We start from the raw sequence: 25,356 nt of genomic DNA, 5'->3' as shown, positions 1-25,356 counted from the left end.
ACAAGCAATACTGAAAGTGCTTTTCTCTGCAATATTTTATCCCCTAAGTGCTTCTATGTAGTAGTCCAGATTTGCACAAAGATAAGTGATGCTCCACTCTAACTTGCACTCTAAGTAGGCACTGAACACATGGAAATCCAAATAGGCAGGGTGCCCATCACCACTGGAAACACAGCCCTGCAATGCGTTCGTCAGACACATGGCATTAGGAGCGTGGCCCAGTCACCCACTCAAAAACTGCATCCTGGCAGTAACCCTCGGCTGCTCCATTGGGAGGATTCCGCTTATCCGTCACAGAGCGGGGAGTCTTCAAGATTGGGCGCTCTTTAAAAAGGACATCCCAATCTCTGGATTCCCGGTGTTACCAGCTTTTGCCAGCCCCACCCCCGCCGGCCTGGCGAAATGGGCTATGCCTCCATTTTATTTTGCACAGTGTGGTGAGAAAAGCCGGCTGTGCTGTAGACGATCTGCACGCCGATTTTTCCCGCCTCAGCCAGCACTCTGTACGAAGGAGAGAAAATTCTGCCCTCTATCTATTACAGCATATAACATCTCAATTAAGTCATTTGATATCAGCAAGTACCAATGTGACACTGTTCTGAAACAACTGAAACTGAAGTCCTTGATATCAGCATCAAAATATTTTTCTGCCATTTAAACATATTCAGTCCCAAGCACCAATTAGAAGGCATCATCACTGATATCAGTTACGATTCAACATTAGTAATGAGTGGCCATTACTGGCTCTGTATTGCAAGACCATAAACTCTCTTTTATCTGTGTTTGTTAGTATGTTATTTCAGTTTTGATATCTGCTGCTGCATAAACCATGAATCTGTTTTCAGCATGATAGTGTAAAGTTATTGGACAGAATTTTCTTGGCCCTGTAGTAGTGGGCTTGGAGGCGAGAGAACCAGGAAAATGGGGAGAACCATGTTGGGGCAGCTCCCTGATGCATTCCCGCTGCTGGGGATCTTTCCCAGGGACAGCCTGAGAAGCAGATCAGCTGCCAGTTTCTTGGAGATGGGCAGCCAATTAACATAGCTAAGACTCCAATTAGGAGGGATTTTGCAGCCTTGCCAGCATTTTGCCAGTGGCAGAGTAGCCTTTTGTTGCATACGGAGGCTGCCAGCTCAGTAGAGGTGGAGGTTCCATGCTCCATGGATGGGGCCGCAAGCAGAAAATGCCATACCGGGCCCAGACAATCGATTTAGAGGGGTTCGCCCTCCACTCTGAGGGCCTGATGCTTTGCCCATTTGAATTTTTTACTTGTATGTAGGCCTTCAACCTGCCTCAGTAAGGCCCAACTCTCCTAGCAGGGCTGTTGAAGTTCCAGAGCTGCCAGCCTTTTGATTGGACCAGCAACTGGGTGTGGCCTGCTGTGCCTTAATGGCTATCGTCTGGTGGCTCTGACATCCATCATTATGAAATACCTCGAAAGGTTAGTCATGGCACAAATCAATTCTGGTCTCTCAGATTGCCTGGATCCACTACAGTTCACCTATCGCCGCAACAGGTCCACAGCAGATGCCATCTTCCTGGCCCTGCACTCAACGCTGGAACACCTTGACACCTATGTCGGACTCTGATTGACTGCAACTCAGCCTTCAACACCATTATTCCTGCAAAACTCATCTCCAAACTCCATGATCTGGGGCTTGGCTCCACCCTGTGCGACTGGATCCTAGACTTCCTAACCCACAGACCACAATCAGTAAGGATAGGCAACAACACCACCTCCACGATCATCCTCAATCCCAGTGCCCTGCAAGGCTGTGTCCTCAGCCCTTTGATATATTTTTTATACATCTATGACTGTGTGGCCAAATTCCCCTCCAACTCGATTTTCAAGTTTGCTGATGGCACCACTGTGGTAGGTCGGATCTCAAACAGTGATGAGAAGGAGTATAGGAAAGAGATAGAGAATCTGGTGAACTGATGCAATGACAATAATCTCTCCTTCAATGTCAACAAAACAAAGGAGATAGTCATCAACTTCAGGAAGCATAGTGGAGAACATGCCCCTGTCTACATCAATGAGTACGAGGTGGAAATGGTCGAGAACTTCAAGTTTTCTAGGTGTCCAGATCACCAATAATCTGTCCTGATTCCTCCATGCCTATGCTATAGTTAAGAAAGCCCACCAATGCCTCTACTTTCTCAGGAGGCCAAAGATTTGGCATGTCCACTACGACTCTCTCCAACTTTTACAGATGCACCATAAAAAGCATTCCTTCTGGTTGTATCACAGCTTGGTATGGCTCCTGCTCCATCAAAGACCGCAAAAAACTACAAAGCCCAGTCCATCACGCAAACCAGACTCCCATCCATTGACTCTACACTTCCCACTGCCTCGGAAAAGCAGCCAGCATAATTAAGGACCCCTTGCACCCCAGACATATTCTTTTCCATCTTCTTCCATCAGGAAAAAGATACAAAAGTCTGAGGACACATACCAACTGGCTCAAGAACAGCTTCTTCCCTGCTGTCATCAGACGTTTGAATGGACCTACCTCGTATTAAGTTGATCTTTCTCTACATCCTAGCTATGTAACACTATCTACTGCACTCTTCTTTCCTTCTGTATGAATGGTATGCTTTGTCTGTATAGCACGCAAAAAACAATACTTTTCACTGTATACATGTGACAGTAATAAATCAAATCAAATTTTAAACAAGAGAGCAAGGGCAGTTGTGGCTAATTAGGAAACTGCCTCCGGGAAGACTGCGATGCCAGTCTTGCTGCTGGCAAGTGTGGGCTCCAGACTAATGATAGGGCTCTGAAGTCTCCAGGAAAATCCAGTCCATTATTTTAAACTTATCAGAAATGTTACTGTGAGTACTAAAATTGACTTCCTTTATGCATAGGAGCATGGAAAGCTGCAGGAGGGTGATTGGGTGCTTAACATTTCCTGAGTTGTGCATTGTGTGAATTTTTATGATTTCCTGCAGCAGCTACTCTGCGGACCACAGCACAAGATCTATGAATAGGCCATATCTGATTATTTTCAAATCCTGTTGTAAACAAAAGCATTTTTTATGAATGCAGCCTGGATATCCTGAATTTTATGGCCATGCCTGACTCTTAGTGATATCAGGAATATGTCATCGCAGGATATTACTAATGATCATCAGACAAGTAATGCAAACAGTTAAACCCTTTTTGAAGAAATACAGTATTTGTACTGAATTCACTGGGCAAGGTTTTCGCACCACGGGGTGACACAAATTAAGTCAGTGATACAGATGGCATAGCCATCCATGAGTAGTCTTTCATTCCCTTGAGTCAAAATTAAACTACTGACTATTTTACTGGAGCAGCATGACGCAACTTCCACCTTAGACCCAGGAGCTTTTTTTTTTTTTGCAGCTTTTGTCACCGTTTTTGGATTTACATTTCTGGTCTGAGTAGATTTGCAGACCAAGTTACTTGAGATATCCTTCATTTTGAAAGGACCTCTGTGGGGAGTAGCTGGACGACCTGCTGGAGCTTTAATTTTTCTCACAGTCAGACAAGCTAGCCTAATCCCAAGTGAGCAGACAACCTTCTAGTCCACAGGTTGGAATATAACCTTTTATTAGTCAAAGTTGCAGTCACTTTGCACAGCAACCACTTCCCTTCTCTCTTTTCCCTGCAGTTTCACCCCTCCCCCATCGAGGACATGGATTTAAGTCATTGTGGCATCAACCCACCTTATCCTCCCAATAATGACTCCGTCCACCAACTTTCCATCTTATAACATGAGACCACTGGAGGTTAGAGACTGCCACTGTTGGATATATTACTGATAAAGGAACATCATGGATGCTTGGATTAAAGACGCAAGCCTTTACAATTCCAGTGATTATTTTCTACATTCTGTGTCTTGTCCATTTTGATTATTTAGGATGATTTTTTAAATGTGCAGGAATCGATGGAACAATATTTTTGCTGCTTAGTTCACAGTCAGTCCACCTAAATGCTGGTTAGAGCTGGAATTTTAGGAGAACTAAAAAAATCTTCTGGGCAAGCCAGCTTCTGGGATTACCGTCACATCTGCTACAGAGCAGAAGTACATAAACCAGGCAAAGCAAAAGCATCTGTGAAATTGAGGAAAACACAGGAGAGTGTAATCTTTCCAATCTAAGAAACTCGACAGATTCTGCTGGAAAATAGTACCTTGTATTGTAATGCAGCAAGCATACTTTGCTGCTTTTAGATATGTATTTTATCGTGTAAAAATCCATATCGTTCAACAAACAATTAAGAAAGAACTCGCAACGAAAACCTTCACTGCATGTCATGTTCATTTATAAACAATTCTGGGATTAATCACCCTACTGCAGATAATGCGGAAATAGAATTGACCCTGTTTAAACAAGCCTGAACAGTACATTTTCTGTATGTTATGTCCAGTAGCTGTGGTTACTGCAGCAATACTGGCGACAACTCTCGTGACTGCATGAATTTAACGGTTTCCCAAGCAGATATAAATGTTGTAATGTGTGCAAGTAAACTGAGGCTTTATTTTGGGCATTTGCGAATGGAATTGAGAACAGATTTATTATCAGTGTAAGGTACAGTTTCCAATGCCTTTGCCTCACCTGTTTGCATCCTAATAGTATTGGGAAACCCCTTTTACAGAGAAGTCCCCAATTATCAAAGGGGCATTTCTGTGATCATTCAGCAGTTCCAGAACCTATCCTACACCCAATATGTATTTTAATTTAAGGACAACACAATAATGGTTCATTTCATCATTTATACTTATGTTTGAATCAATTTATGGTCCCTTAATGGTGTATGAGAAGATCAATTTAGGCAAATTGTTAGGATTTGGCAAGAGTTTGCAAGAATATGGTGTCATCTCTACCACATTGTTTATTTATTTTCAACAGAGGGCATTCAAAGCTCCATCGAGGACAAATTTCGTTGAACTCTGACCTGGAACCAGATGAATCTATTTTGGAGAAGTTTGCATTTTCAAATGCACTTTCCCTGTCAGGTGAACAACAGAAAGATGTGGATGAACCACTGATCCTATACATTATTCTCATTACATCCTGGAGATTATTGTGAATAAAGTAATCATGTTTCAATATAATCACTGATATCCCTGAGTATACGATATTCAATCCATTGTCAAGTTGATATGTCATTGAACCATCTGTATCAATAATCTTCTTCAGATGTACTGTTTTGTATAGTCCTCTCCAAGATTTTGCTGTTTTGTAAAATGAAAGTTATTTTATGTTATACGCATATTTTCATAGAAAATCATAGAAACCCTACAGTACAGAAAGAGGCCATTCGGCCCATCAAGTCTGCACCGACCACAATCCCACCCAGGCCCTACCCCCATATCCTACACACTAATCCCTCTAACCTACGCATCTCAGGACACTAAGGGGCAATTTTTAGCATAACCAATCAACCTAACCCGCACATCTTTGGACTGTGGGAGGAAACCGGAGCACCCAGAGGAAACCCACGCAGACACGAGGAGAATGTGCAAACTCCACACAGACAGTGACCCAAGCCGGGAATCGAACCCAGGTCCCTGGAGCTGTGAAGCAGCAGTGCTAACCACTGTGCTACCGTTTTTTAAAATTGTTTACATAGAGAGACATTCCAGTTCATTTACAAAGTAGCTAGATCCTTTACACTTTGGCCTAAATCTACCGGTCCTGCCCGCTGTGGGAATCATCGTGAGCAGGTCAGTAAATATGATGGACAAGCCAAAGGTCCGTTGACCTCGGGCAGGAATTTCCAGACTGAGAAACCCCACCCATTTGTCTCAATAGATAACTGTGGGTTGATAACTCTGTCGCTTTTAGTAGGCTGAAAAAGGAGATTGGGAGTATGTGTTTGGTTCCCTTCTCCAAAAAGATAGCAATGAATCACTCGCATTGAATTACAATCTAACAGCTTTGTTGTCAGTTTCTGAGGCTAGATCACAAGTTTCCATATTTGTTGACACAAAAACAGAAAATACTGGAAAATCTCTTGCATCATACAGCATTTGTGGGGAGAGAATAGAGGCAGCATTTCAAGTCTGGATGACCCTTCGTCAGAGCTCTTGTGGAAGTTAAAATACTCAGATTGAAGTTTCATAGCTTGGGAGCTAAATTGTGCAGAAGCTAAGCTGTCCAAATTAGAGTTTCATGCCTTCTCTGTAACAGCTTTGTAATAGCTAGTGAAAATGTTTATCAGCTTGCAAACGTTCAAAGGAGTCAGTGTCAGCTATTTCAGCATGAACAGGCTAATCTTCACCTGCGTAGGCCCCATAACATTCTGCTTTTCGACCTTCACCAGAGTGTGAGCAAGACCAGATTTTTCCATAACAAATAACAAAGGCAAGATATGGGGATATGCTATGCAAATGAAGGATTAGCAGAAGTCAATTTTTCATCGAATGAGAAAGGGCAAAAAGCCAGGATTTAATTGGCAAATATCTATGCAAATGAAGGATTAGGAAAAATTGTTTGTTTCTAATTTGCTGTAATTGGCTATATGTGCTAAGTTGTTTTTCTGTAATGTCAGAACCACTTGCAGGACAGCTGCAAGGGAGGGGGCTCTCCTTGTGCACAAGTCATTAAAGGCTTCGCTTTGGATGCACGGTGTCTAGTGCTGTTTGTACTCAAGTCGACTAAGAGTGCTTAAAGTTGCTGGTACCCAGGATCTCTGACACTCTCTCCACAGATGCTGTCAGACTTGTTAAGTCTTTCCAGCATTTTCTGTTTTTGTTTCAGATTCCAGCATCCTCAGTATTTTATCTTTATGCATATTTGTTGAATTAGGTTTCACTTATTACCATTTTGCAGTGTTAAAGGCACATCTGCCTTCTTTAACAGTAGAATATTGCATTGTGCATGATAAGGTATGACGCTGATGCTGGTACAGAATAGCTATAAAATCCAATTTAGCATTAGCCATCCAATAGGATGTCTACTGATAGAGTAGCTTCATCTGCAAATTGCTGAAATCTTTGGTGGTTTTGGAAGTTGTTAACAGCTTCATTTTATCTTGGTTGCAGTGAAACTTGCCATCTGGGAGGTGTCATTAGATACCTTTGTCGAGTCCATTCAGTCCATTCCTGAGGTGAGTAAAGTAACATTTTCCTACTTCAGATTGATAAACAGACTGCATGTCAAACCTAGCACCTGAACATACACAGTAAATAATATTGAGGTATTATCTGACTCCCTGCCCATCTCCAATAAAACAATTGTGTTAACCACAATACCAGAAAGGCTGAATATTAGGTTGATACCTGAAGTTGAAAATATTTTGAGAAAATTTGGGTGGAATTGAAATCTTAACAACTGAAATCATAAAATCCCGACAATGCAGAAGGAGACCACACAACCCAGTCTGCACCAACGGCTATCCCACCCAGGCCCTTTTCCTGTAACCCCAAGTATTTACTCTACTAATCCCCCTGACACTAAGGGTCAATTTAGCCAATCCACCAATTTAGCCAATCCACCAAACCTGCACATCTTTGGACTGTGGGAGGAAACCAGAGCACCCGGAGGAAACCCACGCAGACACGGGGGAGAGCGTGCAAACTCCACACAGACAGTGACCCAAGGCCAGAATTGAACCTGGATCCCTGGCGCTGTGAGGAAGCAGTGTTAACAACTGAAATGCTTGCAAACATCGATTAGCTATCAAGGTTTCCATCTTGATTTGCTGGCATTAACTGGAACTTATGAAAATTGACTCCAACTTTATATCTCTCTTGTAAAAAGAAAAATGATTTTTTTGTGGGACTTCACAGCCTCCTTAATAATTCAGTGGGAGAGTGCATTGTCATGTAATTCAGAGAGCAGGAGGTTCCCAAGTTTAATTCTTGGTCTATACTGTGTTAGCTGGTCTCAAAAGGATAGATGGTGGGAGTGTTACAATTGGCCTTGGTGTGTGGATGGCTGATAAGGACAGAATGACAGCATTGTAAGTGTACCTACAACAGATGGACTGCAATGGCTCAAGAAGGCAGCTCAGCACCATCTTCTCATTGGCAATTAGGGATGAGCAACAAATAACAGCAACACTCGCATTCCATGAAAGAATATAAAAAATATGGATTTGTTTTGTGCATTGGGTGAGATTAAGAAGACTCTGTCAGAGCAGAGGGAACACCATGAGTCAGCTATAGTTGAAGCAACACACACAAGCAGTGAGTGATCAGGAATAGGCAGTGCAAAGAGGAAAGAAGTATGGATGGTGAGGGAATGGGTTAGTGAAGGAGACTCCGCATATTTAGGTGTATAGGGAGAGTGGGGATATTTTGATGTGCAGAATGAGCAAAGCATCATACAGCATGAGGACAGCGGAACTTCACTCAGCATCTAAATCCTACCAAACACCATCTCTAGAAATCACTTATGAGTTTAGCACATGTAATACACAGAAGAAATCTTAAATTACATAAAAATTAATGTCTTTCAACAAAATCACCATCCTATTCATCATCCTCTGCGTAAATTTAAATACAGTAAGAAGTCTCACAACACCAGGTTAAAGTCCAACAGGTTTATTTGGTAGCAAATACCCATAAGCTTTCGGAGCACAGCTCCATCATCAGATGGAGTGGATATTTGTTCTCCAACAGTGCACAGACACAGAAATCAAGTTACAGAATACTAATTAGAATGTGAATCCCTACAGCCAGCCAGGTCTTAAAGGTACAGATAATGTGGGTGGAGGGAGCATCCAACACAGGTTAAAGAGATGTGTATTGTGTCCAGACAGAACAGCTAGTGAGATTCTACAAGCCCAGGAGGCAAGCTGTGGGGGTTACTGATAATGTGACACAAATCCAACATCCCGGTTTAGGCCGTCCTCATGTGTGCGGAACTTGGCTATCAGTTTCTGCTCAGCGACTCTGCGCTGTCGTGTGTCGTGAAGGCCGCCTTGGAGAACGCTTACCTGAAGATCCAAGGCTGAATGCCCGTGACTGCTGAAGTGCTCCCCCACAGGAAGAGAACAGTTTTGCCTGGTGATTGTCGAGCGGTGTTCATTCATCCGTTGTCGTAGCGTCTGCATGGTTTCCCCAATGTACAATACCCCGGGACATCCTTTCCTGCAGCGTATCAGGTAGACAACGTTGGCCGAGTTGCAAGAATAGGTACTATGTACCTGGTCGATGGTGTTCTCACGTGAGATGATGGCATCCGTGTCGATGATCCGGCACGCCTTGCAGAGGTTGCTGTGGCAGGGTTGTGTGGTGTCGTGGTCACTGTTCTCCTGACGGCTGGGTAGTTTGCTGCGGACAATGGTCTGTTTGAGGTTGCGTGGTTGTTTGAAGGCAAGAAGTGGGGGTGTGGGGATGGCCTTGGCGAGATGTTCGTCTTCATCAATGACATGTTGAAGGCTCCGGAGGAGATGCCGTAGCTTCTCCGCTCCGGGGAAGTACTGGACGACGAAGGGTACTCTGTCCACCGTGTCCCGTGTTTGTCTTCTGAGGAGGTCGGTGCGGTTTTTCGCTGTGGCGCGTCGGAACTGTTGATCGATGAGTCGAGCGCCATGTCCTGTTCTTATGAGGGCATCTTTCAGCGTCTGGAGGTGTCTGTTGTGATCCTCCTCATCCGAGCAGATCCTGCGTATTCGGAGGGCTTGTCCGTAGGAGATGGCTTCTTTTACGTGTTTAGGGTGGAAGCTGGAGAAGTGGAGCATCATGAGGTTATCCGTGGGCTTGCGGTACAGTGAGGTGCTGAGGTGACCGTCCTTAATGGAGATGCGTGTGTCCAAGAATGCAACCGATTTCGGAGAGTAGTCCATGGTGAGTCTGATAGTGGGATGGAACTTGTTGATGTCATCATATAGTTGTTTCAGTGATTGCTCACCATGACTCCAAAGGAAGAAAATGTCATCGATGTATCTAGTGTATAGCATCGGTTGAAGGTCCTGTGCGGTGAAGAAGTCTTGTTCGAACCTGTGCATGAAGATGTTGGCATATTGAGGTGCGAATTTTGTCCCCATGGCTGTTCCGTGTGTCTGGATGAAGAACTGTTTGTTGAAGGTGAAGATATTGTGGTCCAGGATGAAGCGGATGAGTTGTAAAATTGCATCTGGAAACTGGCAGTTGACGGCATTGAGTACTGAGGCCGTTGCAGCAATGCCATCATCGTGGGGGAAGCTGGTGTAGAGTGAGACTTCTTACTGTGAGACTTCTTACTACTTACCCCAGTCCAACGCTGGCATCTCCACATCATAAATTTAAATAAGCATGTAAACCCATCACCTTAACCTGAGAAGGGTTGTTTTCCTGAAAATTAGAAACAACTCATTCCCCTCGTTAAATTCTGTCTGGTTCATCTCTGGCACTTTTCCAGTACTGTATGGAAGACAGATCAAATCACTTGGGGTTATAGGAAAGGGATTAGCCTGAGAGACATCTTGCCTCAGCTCCAAACTTCTTGCATGTTTGGATGACCGAACTCTCAACTCTAGATCTAAATCTAACCTCTGGGTGCCACCCAATAAGTTCAGTTACAGTTAAATACAACTCTATTTCATCCAACATGCCAAATCAGCATGGATTTAACTTTAACTCAGATTTTTTTACTGATACATTATGTATAAACTTGATTCTTTCTGATAGTCAGATTTATACCATCAAATGTTCACATAACTTCACAGCATTTTGCCTTTTACTCCACTCTATTCAGATGCTGAAAGCAGGAAAACAAGTGAAACTTTCACGGTCTGAAGTCATGCAGAAAATTGGTGAACTGTTTGCTTTGAGGTAAACGATGTAAAGCAGAAATTTTTAGGTTGTTTCAGAAGTGCCGCCAGTAAATGTATTATATATCATTCTTTATATCTAATTCATTTTGTAGCAACTCAAAGATCATTAAGACTACACTAAATGTTCTACAGAGAGGTCTTGTGGTGCAGTGGTAACGCCTCTACCTCTGGGCCGGAAGTCCTGGGTTCCAGTCCCGCTTCAGGACATGATGGCCATGGGAGGTGCTTTTGTAACATGGCCAGATAGGTTGATTGTTAGCCTGTAAATCCTTCCACTAGGCTTTACCGCAAACAGGAAGAGTGGGAGAGTTTCCTGATCAGTCGCACTACAGAAGGCAGCAGCAAACCACTGCAGTACTTCTCCATACGTAATCTTGGACCAATCCAACGGAAGTCCATGGTCGCCAACGCCCTCTTAGGGAATGGTACCTGAATGTGAAGAACGAAATGTTCTCCAGTTAATAACCTGACTTATCCACAGAAACATTTAGTGGCTACATTCATGTGACATCCCCAAATTTAATTGTCCCACAAAAGTCCCACAATGGCTTTAAGCTGCCAAGGCCCCTCTTTCCTCCCTTAAGTTGCTGCTTAAAATCTACTTCTTTGGCAATGCTTCGTTGGCTGGTGAGCTTATCTCTGATGTATCTTGGCATTTACTATCAAGAGTCTATGCTTCCAGAGCAGCGTTACAGGAAAGTAAACTGATGACAGAAATCCATTAGACAGGCCTTTAAAACAAATTATCTTCTAAACATCTACAGAGATAACAACAAAAAAGACATTCTGTTATCATGAAGAACACGTTCAGAAGCTTGACGAGATTAAATTTTTTTAGGATGATAGGAATCTAAAATAGGGTACACTCTGTATGACAACTGCCTGAAATCCATATACCAAACATAAGTACAAATGGTAGAATTGATTGTGTATTTGTTAGTTTAAATGGTACAATATTGGGTTAATTTTCAAATAATTAACTTTTTCATAATGGAGAAGCATTCTTATATCACACTTTTCTTGGATAGGTTCTTAATCAATAAGGGGATCAAGGGCTATGGGGAGAAGGCAGGAGAATGGGGATGAGAATCATATCAGCCATGATTGAATGGCGGAGCGGGCTCGATGGACCAAATGGCCTAATTCTGTTCCTATATCTTATGGCCTTATGGACATATATTTTCTACATATTCTTTTCGCGTATAAAACCTTTCTGAATTGTTTCATAAATGTTAACATAAGGAATCAGTGGCTCATACAACTCTAACCTGCCTGGTGTTATCCTAACTTTGTTCTCTTTCAGACACCGTATAAATTTGAGTTCAGATCTCCTGATGACCCCTGATTTTTACTGGGACAGAGAGAACCTGGAACAGCTGTATGATAAAACTTGCCAATTTCTGAACATTAACCGACGTGTAAAGGTGTGTGTTCTGAGAAACGGTAGCAAGCTATAATCTACCCTGTGTAGAAAGAATAGAAACAACTCTGTGCTGCCAGTGGGGAAGCTACTCAAGTAGATTTTGATGAAAGGAGATGTGTAAATTTCTCCACAAGTCATGGCTATTGCTACAATTTTTCCAAAATTGTACATCTTATTCTCAGCAGTAGTCATTCAAAAGTTCCAATACACAAAAATAACAGCTTTGACAGTGTTCCATTTTATAAATGTAATAATGATAGTTATCAGCATATGATGTTTGTGTACCTGCAGAAAGAACTTACAGAGAAATCACAGATGTACAGCAGAGGAAATGTAGTCTCCAAGGAGTGTTTGACCAAGGTCCAAGGAGGTTGAATTTGCCATTTAAACTGTATTGCGGCCTTTGTGATTAGAGAAGGGTTAGGCCACCATATTCGTATTATTTAGTACTTGCATCTCAGTGGACATGATTGTAGAAGAGCTCAACACCAGATGAATATATTGCCATACTTTGGATTTCAGCTCAAGGTTTTACTAAACAAAATGAGGAATTCCTACTGCAATCTCATTCAAGGATTGCAATAAATATGAGTATTAAACAAAATTTCACATTGTACGTGGGAAAAATAGATTTGGTACACACCAGAATATGTCTATTTGCTGTCAACTTTGCTTTCCACTTATTTTCAGAGGATGAACTGCAACCGAAAGCACCTAGGTACAAAACAACGGTTTAAAGCTTGACTTAGAATTCCAGCTTTCATTTTCATATTCAAAAACTTAATATTTTACCTTCAACATTGTACCACTTTTAAAACTCAAACTGTTGCATTGGATCGTTAACCTCTTTTTGATTTTTAAACCATTTTGTTTACACAGTATCTACAGGCCAAAAAGCCAGAATAAGCCAAAGTTTATGCTGGGTTTTGTAGTTCTCTTCTAAAGAACCTGCTTTGGAAGAATTTCTAGGTCTGTCTGTAACATACATAATTGGAAAGATGGTAAAGGCCTCTTGGATAATAATCACAAGTCCTTTGCTATCTTGAATGATCATAAACATCTTGTCATTCACTTTTATGAACATCTCCCACCACGTTTTCAAGGGCAATTATGAATTGGTCACTCACATTCTGACACAACAGTTTTTTAAAAAACCCAAGGAATATCTCGGGTAACTCAGGTCATCTCCAAGACCATTGACATTTCAGGCCTGGAAAAGCAGCCTGTCAGCTGTTAGAAGTGACCCAGGAAAAGAAAGTGCCTGACAAAACCCTGGAACCATCTTGACAACTTTTTCAAGTACTAGCACAGCTACACACATCCCAGAAAATGCAGGTAGTAAGTTTGAGATGGTAGACCCAGTGATTCAGGATGCACAATTGGGTAAGAGAAGGTGGTGGTACTGGAGGAAGAGCAAGGACATTCTGTGCTGTGCGATAACATGGAATTGGGCAGTGGTGACATGCACTAGTTGCTTTTCAATGGAAAGAATCTGAAACTGCTGAGTGAGGTGTGTATTTGATATATGTGTGGGCAACATATTGGCTGATGGTGCAGATGATCCTATGCAAGCCTGAAGAGATAAGTTGACAGCAGTGGTGATCTTGATTGCCAGTGAAAGTGTTGAACTCCAGTTGACCCCACTACAGATGATGTGGAGATGCCGGCATTGAACTGGGGTGGGTATAGTAAGAAGTCTCACAACACCAGTTAAAGTTCAACAGGTTTAGTTGGAATGACGAGCTTTCAGAGCACTGCTCCTTCATCAGGTGAAAAAGAAGCATCACCTGAGGAAGGAGCAGTGCTCTGAAAGCTCGTGATTCCAAATAAACGTGTTGGACTTTAACCTTATCCTGCTACAGATGGTACAGCTCTGCACAATCTGAAGTCTGCTTGTGTGATAACACTTGTGCTCAGTCATTGCTAGGTAGATTGCCAGGTCTTCAGATATAGTTTGTGGCATAATGAAGTTTAGCCCCGATACTCTGTACCATCTATGACATTAGAAAATCTGACTACTTTATTCAGAGCACCACTATGTGTTTTTGCCAGGAATTAAAGGGAAACTACACGATTGCTATTCACTATCTAAAACTAACAGTGATGTTTCAGACACTACTTTTCTTGACTGAGAATTTCCATCCTGTGTTTGGAATCCTGTCCCGTCAAACTAGGAACTAAACGCAGACTTGTCTATCATATGCATGGTTGAGAAGCAGATGAAAACTTCCCTTACTATATGTCAACTGATTGCTTTAACCCTGACTTCAGAAGAGCACCTTTACTGCAGCATTATTTTTACTTCTCACACCCAGTCATCCTTGTCACCTCTGAGTGAGATTGCCAATTGGTGCCAAGTTAAGCTCAGATCTGTATGACAGAATCATCATCTTAAAAAGGTGATTCCGGGTCAGATCTTTTCAGTCAGCAAACAGAAGAGGCTTTCATTCGTATATTTGTGCTGGATTTAAACCCCGGAGCCAGAGGTGAAAGGACTGACTGCTGAACTTCTGTGCCAATCATCCCACAAAGCTGGCATTTCTATTTGTATTCAACGTTTCAATGTCAGGGCACTAGTACTGAATCCCTAGGAGTAATTACAGTGGAATAACCTGGTTGAAGGGCTCAGAATCATGTCATAAACTACAAAGGTGACAACATTTACCATCATTTGAATCCCAAATCGCACCATGCTTAATATTTAACACTATATGCAGTTTTAATTGTAAGGGGTATTTTATTTTCTTGGAAGCCCATGTTTATACAGGTAATGATGTGGAGATGCCGACGTTGGACTGGGATAAGCACAGTAAGAAGTCTCACAACACCAGGTTAAAGTCCAACAGGTTTATTTGGTAGCACAAGCTTTCAGAGTGTCGCTCCTTCACATGAACCCAAAATCCCGGTTGAGGCCGTTCATGTCACACTATCTACAATCCCCACGACTTGCCTGGGCTCGCAAAATCTCACTAACTGTCCTGGCTGGAGACACTACACACCTCTTTAACCTGTGCTTAACCCTCTCTCCACTCTCATTGTCTGTACCTTTAAGACTTGGTTAGCTGTAAAGACTCGCATCCCAACCATTATCTTGTAAACTGAGTTTGTGTCTATATATGCCCTGTTTGTGAACGCAACTCCTCACTCACCTGAAGAAGGAGCGACACTCCGAAAGCTTGTGCTACCAAATAAACCTGTTGGACTTTAACCTGGTGTTGTGAGACTTCTTACTATACAAATCATGCCAGTCATATAGGATGGCAATTACAGTACTAATTTGCCCTTTGTTATTGATGCATGATAGTGATTTTGCTATATAATTGTTAATTTACTAGTTTAGTGGAGAATAAACTTCCATTCTCGAGTTAAAATGGCAAAGTGGGGATGCAATAGTTGAACAGGGCTTTTATCCTGTGAAAATATGATAATTGAGACAAAAGTAAAATACCTGGATAATGGAAATCTGAGATAAAAATAGAAAATGCTGGAAATACTCAGCAGGCCAGGAAGCTTCGATGGAGAGAAAAACAGTTAATCTTTCAGAGTGGCGGTTTTACATCAGAACTGGAAAAAGTATGAGATTTAACAGTTTTTAAGCAAACAAAGGGCCAGGGAAAGGAGGCGATAGTGAGTGAGGGGGGCCGAGGGGAGAAAAATCTGTGATTGGGTGGAGGACAGGAGTAACTGAATGTAAACAGGGATGGTGGTGCAAAATAGTGGGGCAAGCAAAGAAACAAATAATGGGTCCAGAGGAGGTATAAATAGAACCAGCTGCTGACTAAGAAAATGAAGCAGTGGTTGTAATCAAAGGGTGTTGAGCTCAAAGCTGACGCTGGATGATTATGAACTGTAAGTGAAACTCAAGCCTGTGAGTTTCATTGGAACAATGACTGAAGGGCATGGAAAAGTAAAGTGGCATTTGTGCCACTTTAAAATTAATGTGTTAAAATGTGCCACTGAAAATTAAAGTGGCACTCCAAAGATATGCAGATTAAGTTGATTGGCCCATGGTAAATTGACCCTTAGTATCAGCGGATTAGCAGGGTAAATATGTGGGGTTACGGGAATAGGGCCTGGGTGGGATTGTGGTTGGTGCAGACTCGATGGGCTGAATGGCCTCTATCTGCACTGTAGGGATTCTATGATTTTGGTCTCAGTACAGAGAGGACTGCATTGTAAACAACAGGGATTGTATCTTAAGTTGGAAGAAATAGAAGTCAATTGCTATTTCACCTGGAACAAATGTTTAGGGCCCTGGACGAAGGAAATAAAAGGGCAGGTGTTATATCTCCTGAACGTATATGGGAAGGTGAGGGAGAAAAGCAGACGTTGGGAGTGATTGAGAGTGGGCCATGGTATTCTAGAGGGAAAAACAAGTTTTTTCCTGCCTCCCACATACATTTTCCCTGGCTTACACCTGCTTCAGAACTACTACATTCCTAACTTCTTACAGTTCTGATGAAAGGCCATTGACCAAAAACTTTAACTCTGTTTCTTTCTTGTTGAATATTAGTTAAATTAACTGAAGGATGTGTTTAAAGACTTGACCACAGAATTAATCAATAGACATTGGGCGGGATTCTCTGGCCTCCCCGTGCTGCCTTTCTCTCAGTGCCATTGACTGGCAGTGGATCTTCTGGTCCTGCCACTATCAATGGGATTGCCCATTGAATCCACCCCACACCGCTGGGAAACCCACAGCGGGGGTGTGCTGTCAGCAGGACCAGAAGATCCCGCTGATGAGAACAGCCAGAATGTTCCAGCCATTCTTTATCTATTTTGCAAATCATGAGTTTTTAATACCAAATGTAATTTTGAGAAGTAAATATAGATTACCTTGTTTTGTACCAAATAGTTGATGGAATCATTCAGTTGCTTAGAATTCTATTTATAAAATGATAATGCGATAACATAGGAAAGAGATCAGCCACTGCTACAAGTATGAAACTGAGTAATCGTATAGAGTACCTTTCTTAATGATACCAAGCTAGAAACCGTGAAGATCCAAAGATACATGGGGCCCATGTGCATAGATGATTAAAATGTCATAAACGGCTTAAATTTTTTTTTAAGGCTATTGAAATGCTAGTCTTTATATCTAGAGAACTGGACAGTGGCAATCCGGTCAAGCACTGGAGATTAGGTTAGTTAAAGAACGGTAGTCATGATGTGGAGATGCCGGCGTTGGACTGGGGTAAACACAGTAAGAAGTTTAACAACACCAGGTTAAAGTCCAACAGGTTTATTTGGTAGCAAAAGCCACACAAGCTTTCGGAGCTCTAAGCCCCTTCTTCAGGTGAGTGGCGACTCACCTGAAGAAGGGGCTTAGAGCTTCGAAAGCTTGTGTGGCTTTTGCTACCAAATAAACCTGTTGGACTTTAACCTGGTGTTGTTAAACTTCTTACTGTCGTTAAAGAACCACAGGTGACAATATAGAAAAGCTTTTTTACACAGTGAATGGCTATGAGTTGGAATGTACTGCCTGATGGGGTAGTGGAGTCAAATTAAATTGTGGCTTTCGAAAGAGAATTGAGTAAGTAGCTGAAAGAAAGAAAAATAGCAGAGGGAAAGACAAGCGAGTGGGACTAGCTAAATCCCTCTTGATGAGCCAGCAAGGGCTCAACAAACCAGATGTCCTCCTCCTATTCTGTGACCATTCTATCATTTTATAAAGTCATGCTGCAGCTGTGCAAAGTACTGTTTAAACCTTACCTGGAGTTTTCAGCAGATCTGGACACAATACCCCAGGAATTATATCTTGACCTTGGAAGAAGTAGCTTATAATTACCAGAATGATACTGAGGGTAAATTACAAGAAGTGTTCACACAAACACAAGGGTTGTACAGAGATGGAAAGAAAGTATGATTTCTGATTGAGGAATCTCGGACGAGGGAGCATCATAAAAAAGTTAGAACCAGATCTTTTGGGAGTGAAGTTAAGAAACAATTGTTTTTCTAAAGATTTGTTTTAAGTTGATTCATTAGTGTCACAAGTAGGTTTACATTAACACTGCAATTAAGTTACTGTGAAAATCCCCTAGTTGCCACACTCCAGTACCTGTTCGGGTACGCTGAGGGAGAATTTAGCATGGCCAATCCACCTAACCTGCACATCTTTGGACTGTAGGAGGAAACTGGAGCACCCGGCGGAAACCCACGCAGACACAGGGAAACCATGCAGACTCCGCATAGACAGTGACCCAAGCCGGGAATCGAACCCGGGTCCCTGGCGCAGTGAGGCAACAGTGCTAACCACTGTGCCACCGTATTTGGAACTTACTTCTACAATTGGAAATTGATGCTAGATCAATAGTTAATTGCAAATCTGAAATTGTTAATTTTTTTTTATTCATGAGATGTGGGCATCACTGGTAAGGCCAGTATTTACTGCACATCCCTAATTGCCCTTAACTGAGCAGCTTGCATAGCCATTTCATAGGGCAGTTAAGAGTTAACCACATCATTGTGGACCTGGACTCATATATACTATATATTATTTATATATTTATATATGTCAGGGTAAGAACAACAGGTTTCCTTCCCTAAAGGATATTAGTGAATCAGATAGGCTTTTACAACAATGTGGTAGTTTCAAGGTTACCATTACTAATACTGACCTTTTATACAAAATTTGTTTAAGAATGGAACTTTAGTTTACCAGCTGCCATGGTTGTTTGCCTCTGCATTATTAGTCCAGGAACATTATGCTTTGCTATCGTTCCACTGAATTAACCAAAGATATTAAGGAATATGGAGGAAAGGTATGTAAATAAAGTTAGATCCCAGATTAGCCAGGATCGCATTGAATGGTGGAACAAACTCCAGAGTCTTGTTCTTATGTTCATAATTTGGATTGTGCAAGGACAGCTTGATATTGAGTCACTAAAGTACCAAAATTTGCTGGACGTGATTTCTTTGTATTTTCACCTAATAAAAAAGAATAGGGTCATTTTTTTCAGTGAAGAGCTTCCAGTGTTCCATATAATACGTAGTCAAGAATGGTTAATTTTACAAGGCTCTACATTGACACAGAACACAAATTGGAAATGCAGTCAATGAGTTCAGATGCTTCTGATTTTTCAGTGATTAATTTTAATGACAGTAACAAAGATATGCTGACTTCTATGCACAGCACAGTTGTGCAATCTATACTCTAGCAGAGCTGGGAACTCCCTTTGCAAAATGTCCAATGTGTTTATCTCCATGAGAGTCTGTATATATGCAACAGTATGCAAAATGAGTTACAGAAGCAAGCTGTATGAAATGGTGCCTAACTGGTATATTTGTATATATACTGTGCTGAATTAGTATTATAGTGAACCTTGAACAGATGAATATGCCATTCAGAATGCAAATTTTTTGAACCCTGTAGGTGATTAACGAAAAGTTGCAGCATTGTACAGAACTAACAGACTTGATGCGAAACCATCTAAGTGAGAAACATGGACTACGCCTTGAATGGATGATTGTGATCCTCATTTCCATTGAGGTAGATCGTGCAGCTGCTCAGAACAGCCTTGTTATCCCATTGTTCAGGATATGGAATATAGTCTCATCCAGATTTCTACACAGCAGCAAAATATCTAAACAATCTAAAATTAACTATTAGAGATCCTACACCACTACCTATAACTCTAACATTGACTATTTCTGTTCTATTTTGCACTTATTAGATAAGGGTTACTTTGAAAAGTGAATGACTTTCAACCTTGGGTCCCTGCATAACACCAATCATTCCCATGTTGACTATAACACAAGCCAAACAGAGTTTTTTTTTCCACTCTGGCCCTACAATGAGCCTTTGCACCAAAATGAAGAGTACTCTGTAATGTACCAGTGTGAATTTTTCTGCTTCCCACACCAGCTGTTCTCCAGGCCTCGCCAAGTAAAGCGCTTCAGTCGTGCCAAATTCAAAGCAGACCTACAAATAGTTTGAGATGGGCCAAACCCATTTCACATAATCCCATAACAGTCAAATGTGACTTCACTACAATTAACGTTCAGCATTAGAAGAACCAGCAAGTGAAAGGGGTTTTCATTCCATCAGTCTGGGTTAAATTTTAAACCTGATGGAAGAGCGTTTAAAATAACTGATTCACATCTTTTCATAATTCTTACTGGAATACTATGCTCAGTTTATTTATTTATTAGTGTCACAAGTAGGCTTACATTAACACTGCAATGAAGTTACTGTGAAAATCCCCTCGTCGCCATAGTCCAGCGCCTGTTCGGGTACACTGAGGGAGAATTTAGCACGGCCAATGCACCTAACCAGCACATTTTTCAAACTGTGGGAGGAAACCAGAGCACCCAGATGAAACCCAAGCAGACACGGGGAGAATGTGCAGACTCCGCGCAGACAGTGACTCAAGCCGGGAATTGAACCCGGGTCCCTGGCGCTGTGAGGCAACAGTGCTTGCCACTGTGCCGCCCTAATTGTGTACCTATTGTGTACCTTCAGGTTACAAACTTAGCAACAATGATACTTTATGCTAAAAAGCATAATCTTCCCTTTGCGCAACAGTCATCTCGCTCACCTGGATTACAGATTATGGAATTTGGCGAGGGAAGTCAGTGAGCTCTCGATTTTCTACCCATTAAAATTGATGGCTCTATTTTTCTCTTGAACAAAACATTTTAACCCACGAGTACATGTTTTACACCTTATCTCAGTTATATTACATTCCACAATTATGTATTTCAGCATCATGCCGTGGAACAGTTTATATTTAAGAAGAAACATAAGGGGTGATTCACAATCCCAGCAGGGAGCCATGTTCACAGGGTTGAGAATTGGAGGCTACAATGTTCTTTATGACCCCTGATCCCATTGAGCATGAATTCGTCACTGAGAGTGGAAGAATGTGGGATCGCTCCTATAATTTAGTAGGGATATTTTAATCTCTGAAATTGATTGAACCAAGGACAAGAGGAAATTTGTATTTTTCCACTGTACTTTGCAGAATGTTATGGAGAGGGCCATTTTGGATTGCAATGCTTTTTTTCTTGTTCTGCGCATTCCTACGTTTCTACTTTATCAATTTGATAATTCGATTGAGTTGAGGGTCAAAATGTTCATTTTAATACAATTTGTTCATATTGCTATGCATACATAGCAGGATAGGTCAACCTCTTTTAAGTGGTAGTCAATTAGTTTACATAATCTCAGTAATACTTAAAGGTAGTCAAAACAATTTAATCAAGAAGCAGTGAGACAGAAATAAATGCTAGCTGCTACACTAAAGGCCAGATTAATGCATAACAATATCATTTACAAGAGAAATTATCCAAGCATTCATACCTGTAATTAGCTGCAACGAGCAAGTGAAAGGCTTGAGTATTTTCAGTCAAGAATTAGTAGAAAATATTACTTACTCCCATTGGCAATAAACTTACTAATTTATTTTGCTTTGGAGTTCATTGTGCGGTTTCTAGTGTCCCTCAAGAGATTTCTGGATGTTTCTAGTAAAGTGATGTAGTCATTGAAATTAAATGTAAATACCGAAGAAGAAAAAAATCAAACAAATTGTAGCTTTATGGTTGCTTTCAACTTTCAATGGTTGGCACTGCTGCCTCACAGCACCAGGGACCCGGGTTCGATTCCCGGCTTGGGTCACTGTCTGTGTGGAGTTTGCATGTTCTCTCCGTGTCTGCGTGGGTTTCCTCTGGGTGCTCTGGTTTCCTCCCACAGTCTGAAAGACGTGCTGGTTAGGTGCATTGGCCATGCTAAATTCTCCCTCAATGTACCCGAACAGGCGCCGGAGTGTGGCAACGGGGGGATTTTCACAGTAACTTCATTGCAGTATTAATGTAAGCCTATTTGTGACTAATAAATAAACTTTAAGTTCCAATTTTCAATTGATGCTTAAGTTTTTTAATCCCAGAATAAGAGTAACCCATTTGGCCCATCAAACCTATACCACAATTTTGTCAAGCATGGCAATTATTTATCTTCTAAATCTCAATTGACCACCTTTCCCCATTGGGGAATCAAATATTCCCATAGCATTATGGCTTGGAGATAAAGGTGCACAGTGTAGCTCAGATTCTCTGATACGCAGAGCCTTTAAATGTGTTTCTCCACTGGGTACACAGGACTGCTCAATGTATTCCCATAGCTATGCATTTGCTTCTTCATATGTAAAAAAAAAAAATGCTCTTTTAAACATCCAAATTGATTTTCTTGTATGACCTGATTCAGAATCATGGCCCTTCCTGGTCTTAAGAAACAGGTTAAAAAATTCAGACTACGAAGGTTGTGCAGAGAAGAAACAAAAGACAGTCCCTAGTGTTGAGGAAGGATCGGAAAAGTTTTATAACAGTGACCTCGCTTCTAATGTGCCTCATTGGTTGTAAAGTATTTTGGAAGATCATGAGAATGTGAAAGATGCTATTTAAATGTAAGTTCTTATCAGCCTTGCTTTAAGGCAATAGAGAGAAAACATAGAGCTGTTTAAAATATTAAAAAGTAGAGGTGAATTGAAAAGATCCTTCCAAACTATGGTAAGATCAGAAGGCAAATGCTAATGAAGACAAATTTAACAATGACATTGCAAGGTTCTTCACACAAATTATGCAAGGCACATAGACTGATCTTCTAGATAGCATAGTGGGAGCAAAAATTTTAGAATTATTTTTAAAACGCTGGTAACTCTGATGGGGAGGACAGTAGGGACTTTCTGAATAATGAACTAAGATAGGCCAAATGGCTTTTCTTTTCCATTAACTACCTTTGAGAAAAATTGCACAAGCAATGTGAGTTACAGGGTGTAATATTTTGCAATCGTCAAGCCAGCGAATTAATCTACTTTTTTTTCTTTCCGATACAGGTTTTATTTGAACTTGCACGTGTTATTTTTTAAATTAAATTGGAGTTAGCTGGAAGACAAATGACCAACAATCGTACCTTCAGGTGGAGCATAAGGAATATCCTCCAAAAAGGTTCAAGTACCACTCGATGTCCAGATCACTGGGGAAATTTTGCGCCGTTCACTTCCTATCCAAACTATTCTGTTTATTCACAGAAGCACATTGCATCCATAATTTGATTTGATTTATTATTGGTTTCTCCTCTCAATTACTTATCTATTTAGTGTTGGTTTTTGCAGACTATATATGTATAATGGAAAATGAGCAAAACTACTAGAATTGTTAGTTTATTTTAAACACGTGGGAGCCAAGACTGAATAAATTTGAATTGGTAGCAATTTCTTACAGCTAATGTTTGAGACGAGTATGTAATGGAACAAGGACACTTTTCAGGTGTGTGGTGCCTGTAGAAGCGGGGTAACTAATATTTCCTAGTGCGTTCCTTGGGCTAAGTGGGTACATCACATGGGCTGTTACTTTAGAGCTTGGGAATTTAATACTAGTCATTACTACACCACAGTTGACATAGGTGTCATTTGCATCATTTAACAAGTACTTGAATGCTGTTCAGACCATTACTTAAGAAAATCATTAGGAAGCAAATTTAAATCAACTTTAATTATTTATTGGAACAGAAAAATATACTTTTTATAATATGACTTAAAATAATTTAAAAGAGAGAAAATATATTTTTCACACCTTCCTCTTCAGCGAGAGACATGTAACAAACTAAACACATTATATGAAATTTGCTCATTTGTTTATATAAAATACTTCCCACATCAGTTTTACTGTCAAAACTAATATCTCATGTTTAGTTGTCAGAGTTATTTGCTTGAATAGATTCTGCAATAGTTTTCTCCCCATGTGGAAGACTCTACAGACATCTTGTTAACCTTTGATACCTCGTGACCAATGAGTATAGTTTGAGTCGATACCTGCAAGTCACAGTCCACAATACTGCCTGAGGGGCTGGAACATCCTTCATAAGAGGCTCAATACTTTCTTAGATCAAATAGCAGGACTATTACAGGATAACTGAAATCTACTTTGTACTCTTAATTTGGACTACTGGATTATTCCGTTTTTTTTTGTCAAGCAAAGCAAATGTCTTGGAATTACAGAAATGGATGATTTATTACACAACTATCCTGGAACACAATTCATTGCATATAATAATGGAAATAAATACATAACATTAGCCATTCTTGTATGTGGAGAGTTGCTTTTTAACCTTGTATGAGCATCAGTGCTACTGTCAGTAGCTACTTCAGTGATGCTGAAGAGTTTACCCAAAAACCATCAAAGAACCACTACAGTTCACTCGCTACAGCGGCAACTGAATCATTGATTTTGCTCTACTTCTTGGAACTTCTTTGCAAGAAAATCTTCTCTGTGTTGCGGTTATCAGTGTACATTGCCCAATTGTTTGGATAATGAATCAAAGAGATAACACTGTGATCATCAAGATATCAGGTTGGTAATTAACATTTGAACATCACCTTCCACTCTTTACTTTCTTCTAATTGTTTCCTAAAGTATTCCATCGTTGTCAATAACTTTCCAAAAAGGTGCAGAAAGCCCAATTGTGCTGTGATCTGTAAGGACCTGCAGTGTAATATGTTAATGTAATTATCCCAGAACTGCCATAAATTGACTTGCTCGTGATCTCTTTTTTTCAAAATTGACAAGATTTGGTAAACTGTCATTAAAAATAATAGATTCTGCAGGCACATTGAAATCTGCTATTGCCAATTTCAACAATTTTTCTGAACATTAGGTTGAAAATAATTTGCTCTATACCAGTCAGTATCAGAATTCATTGAAACTAAAACAGAAAATGCTGGAAAATCTCAGCAGGCCTGACAGTATCTGCGGGGAGAGAATAGAGCCAATGTTTCCACCCTTCGTCAGAGCTGAGAGCCCTGATGAAACTCTGAGGAAAGGTCATCTAGATTTGAAATGTTGGCTCCATTCTCTCCCCACGGATTCCGTCAGACCTTCTGAGATTTTTCCAGCATTTTCTGTTTTTGTTTCAGATTCCATCTGCAATATTTTGCTTTTATCTCAGAATTGATTGAACTCTGCTATCGTCATTTTCAACAACCTTTCTGAATATCAGGTCGAACATAATTTGCTTTTTACCAGTCAGAATCAAAATGGATGCCTTTGAATGTTTAGTCACCGTTAGACAACCTGCCACCTTGGTTTTCATAATCATCGGTTTGTTGGGTCCTTATGACCTGAAAAAAAATCCAAAACTTTATTCTTTTGCCATTTTTTAAAAAGTGACTTACTGCTGAACCAAAGAAATATGGCTGCTACAAGT

General features: G+C 40.9%; 1 protein-coding gene across 2 annotated transcripts in view; it reads left to right on the top strand.

Moving 5' to 3' along the window:
• Nucleotides 1-25,356, top strand: part of rmnd1 (required for meiotic nuclear division 1 homolog) — an 85,495-nt gene that overhangs the window by 59,334 nt on the left and 805 nt on the right. For both annotated transcript variants that reach the window (XM_078230283.1, XM_078230282.1), the window contains 6 exons: nt 4,879-4,985; nt 7,017-7,081; nt 10,657-10,733; nt 12,039-12,159; nt 19,531-19,647; nt 22,988-24,503. In XM_078230283.1, the coding sequence (XP_078086409.1) occupies nt 4,879-4,985; nt 7,017-7,081; nt 10,657-10,733; nt 12,039-12,159; nt 19,531-19,647; nt 22,988-23,020 (520 nt within the window). In that variant the 3' untranslated portion in view covers nt 23,021-24,503. The remainder of the gene's footprint in view (nt 1-4,878; nt 4,986-7,016; nt 7,082-10,656; nt 10,734-12,038; nt 12,160-19,530; nt 19,648-22,987; nt 24,504-25,356) is intronic.

The sequence above is a fragment of the Mustelus asterias genome, chromosome 15 (genome assembly GCF_964213995.1).
Source record: "Mustelus asterias chromosome 15, sMusAst1.hap1.1, whole genome shotgun sequence".
In the NCBI taxonomy this organism is placed as follows: Eukaryota; Metazoa; Chordata; class Chondrichthyes; order Carcharhiniformes; family Triakidae; genus Mustelus; species Mustelus asterias.
The sequence above is the reverse complement of the archived record's forward strand: the minus strand, read 5'-3'. Positions and strand labels throughout refer to the sequence as shown.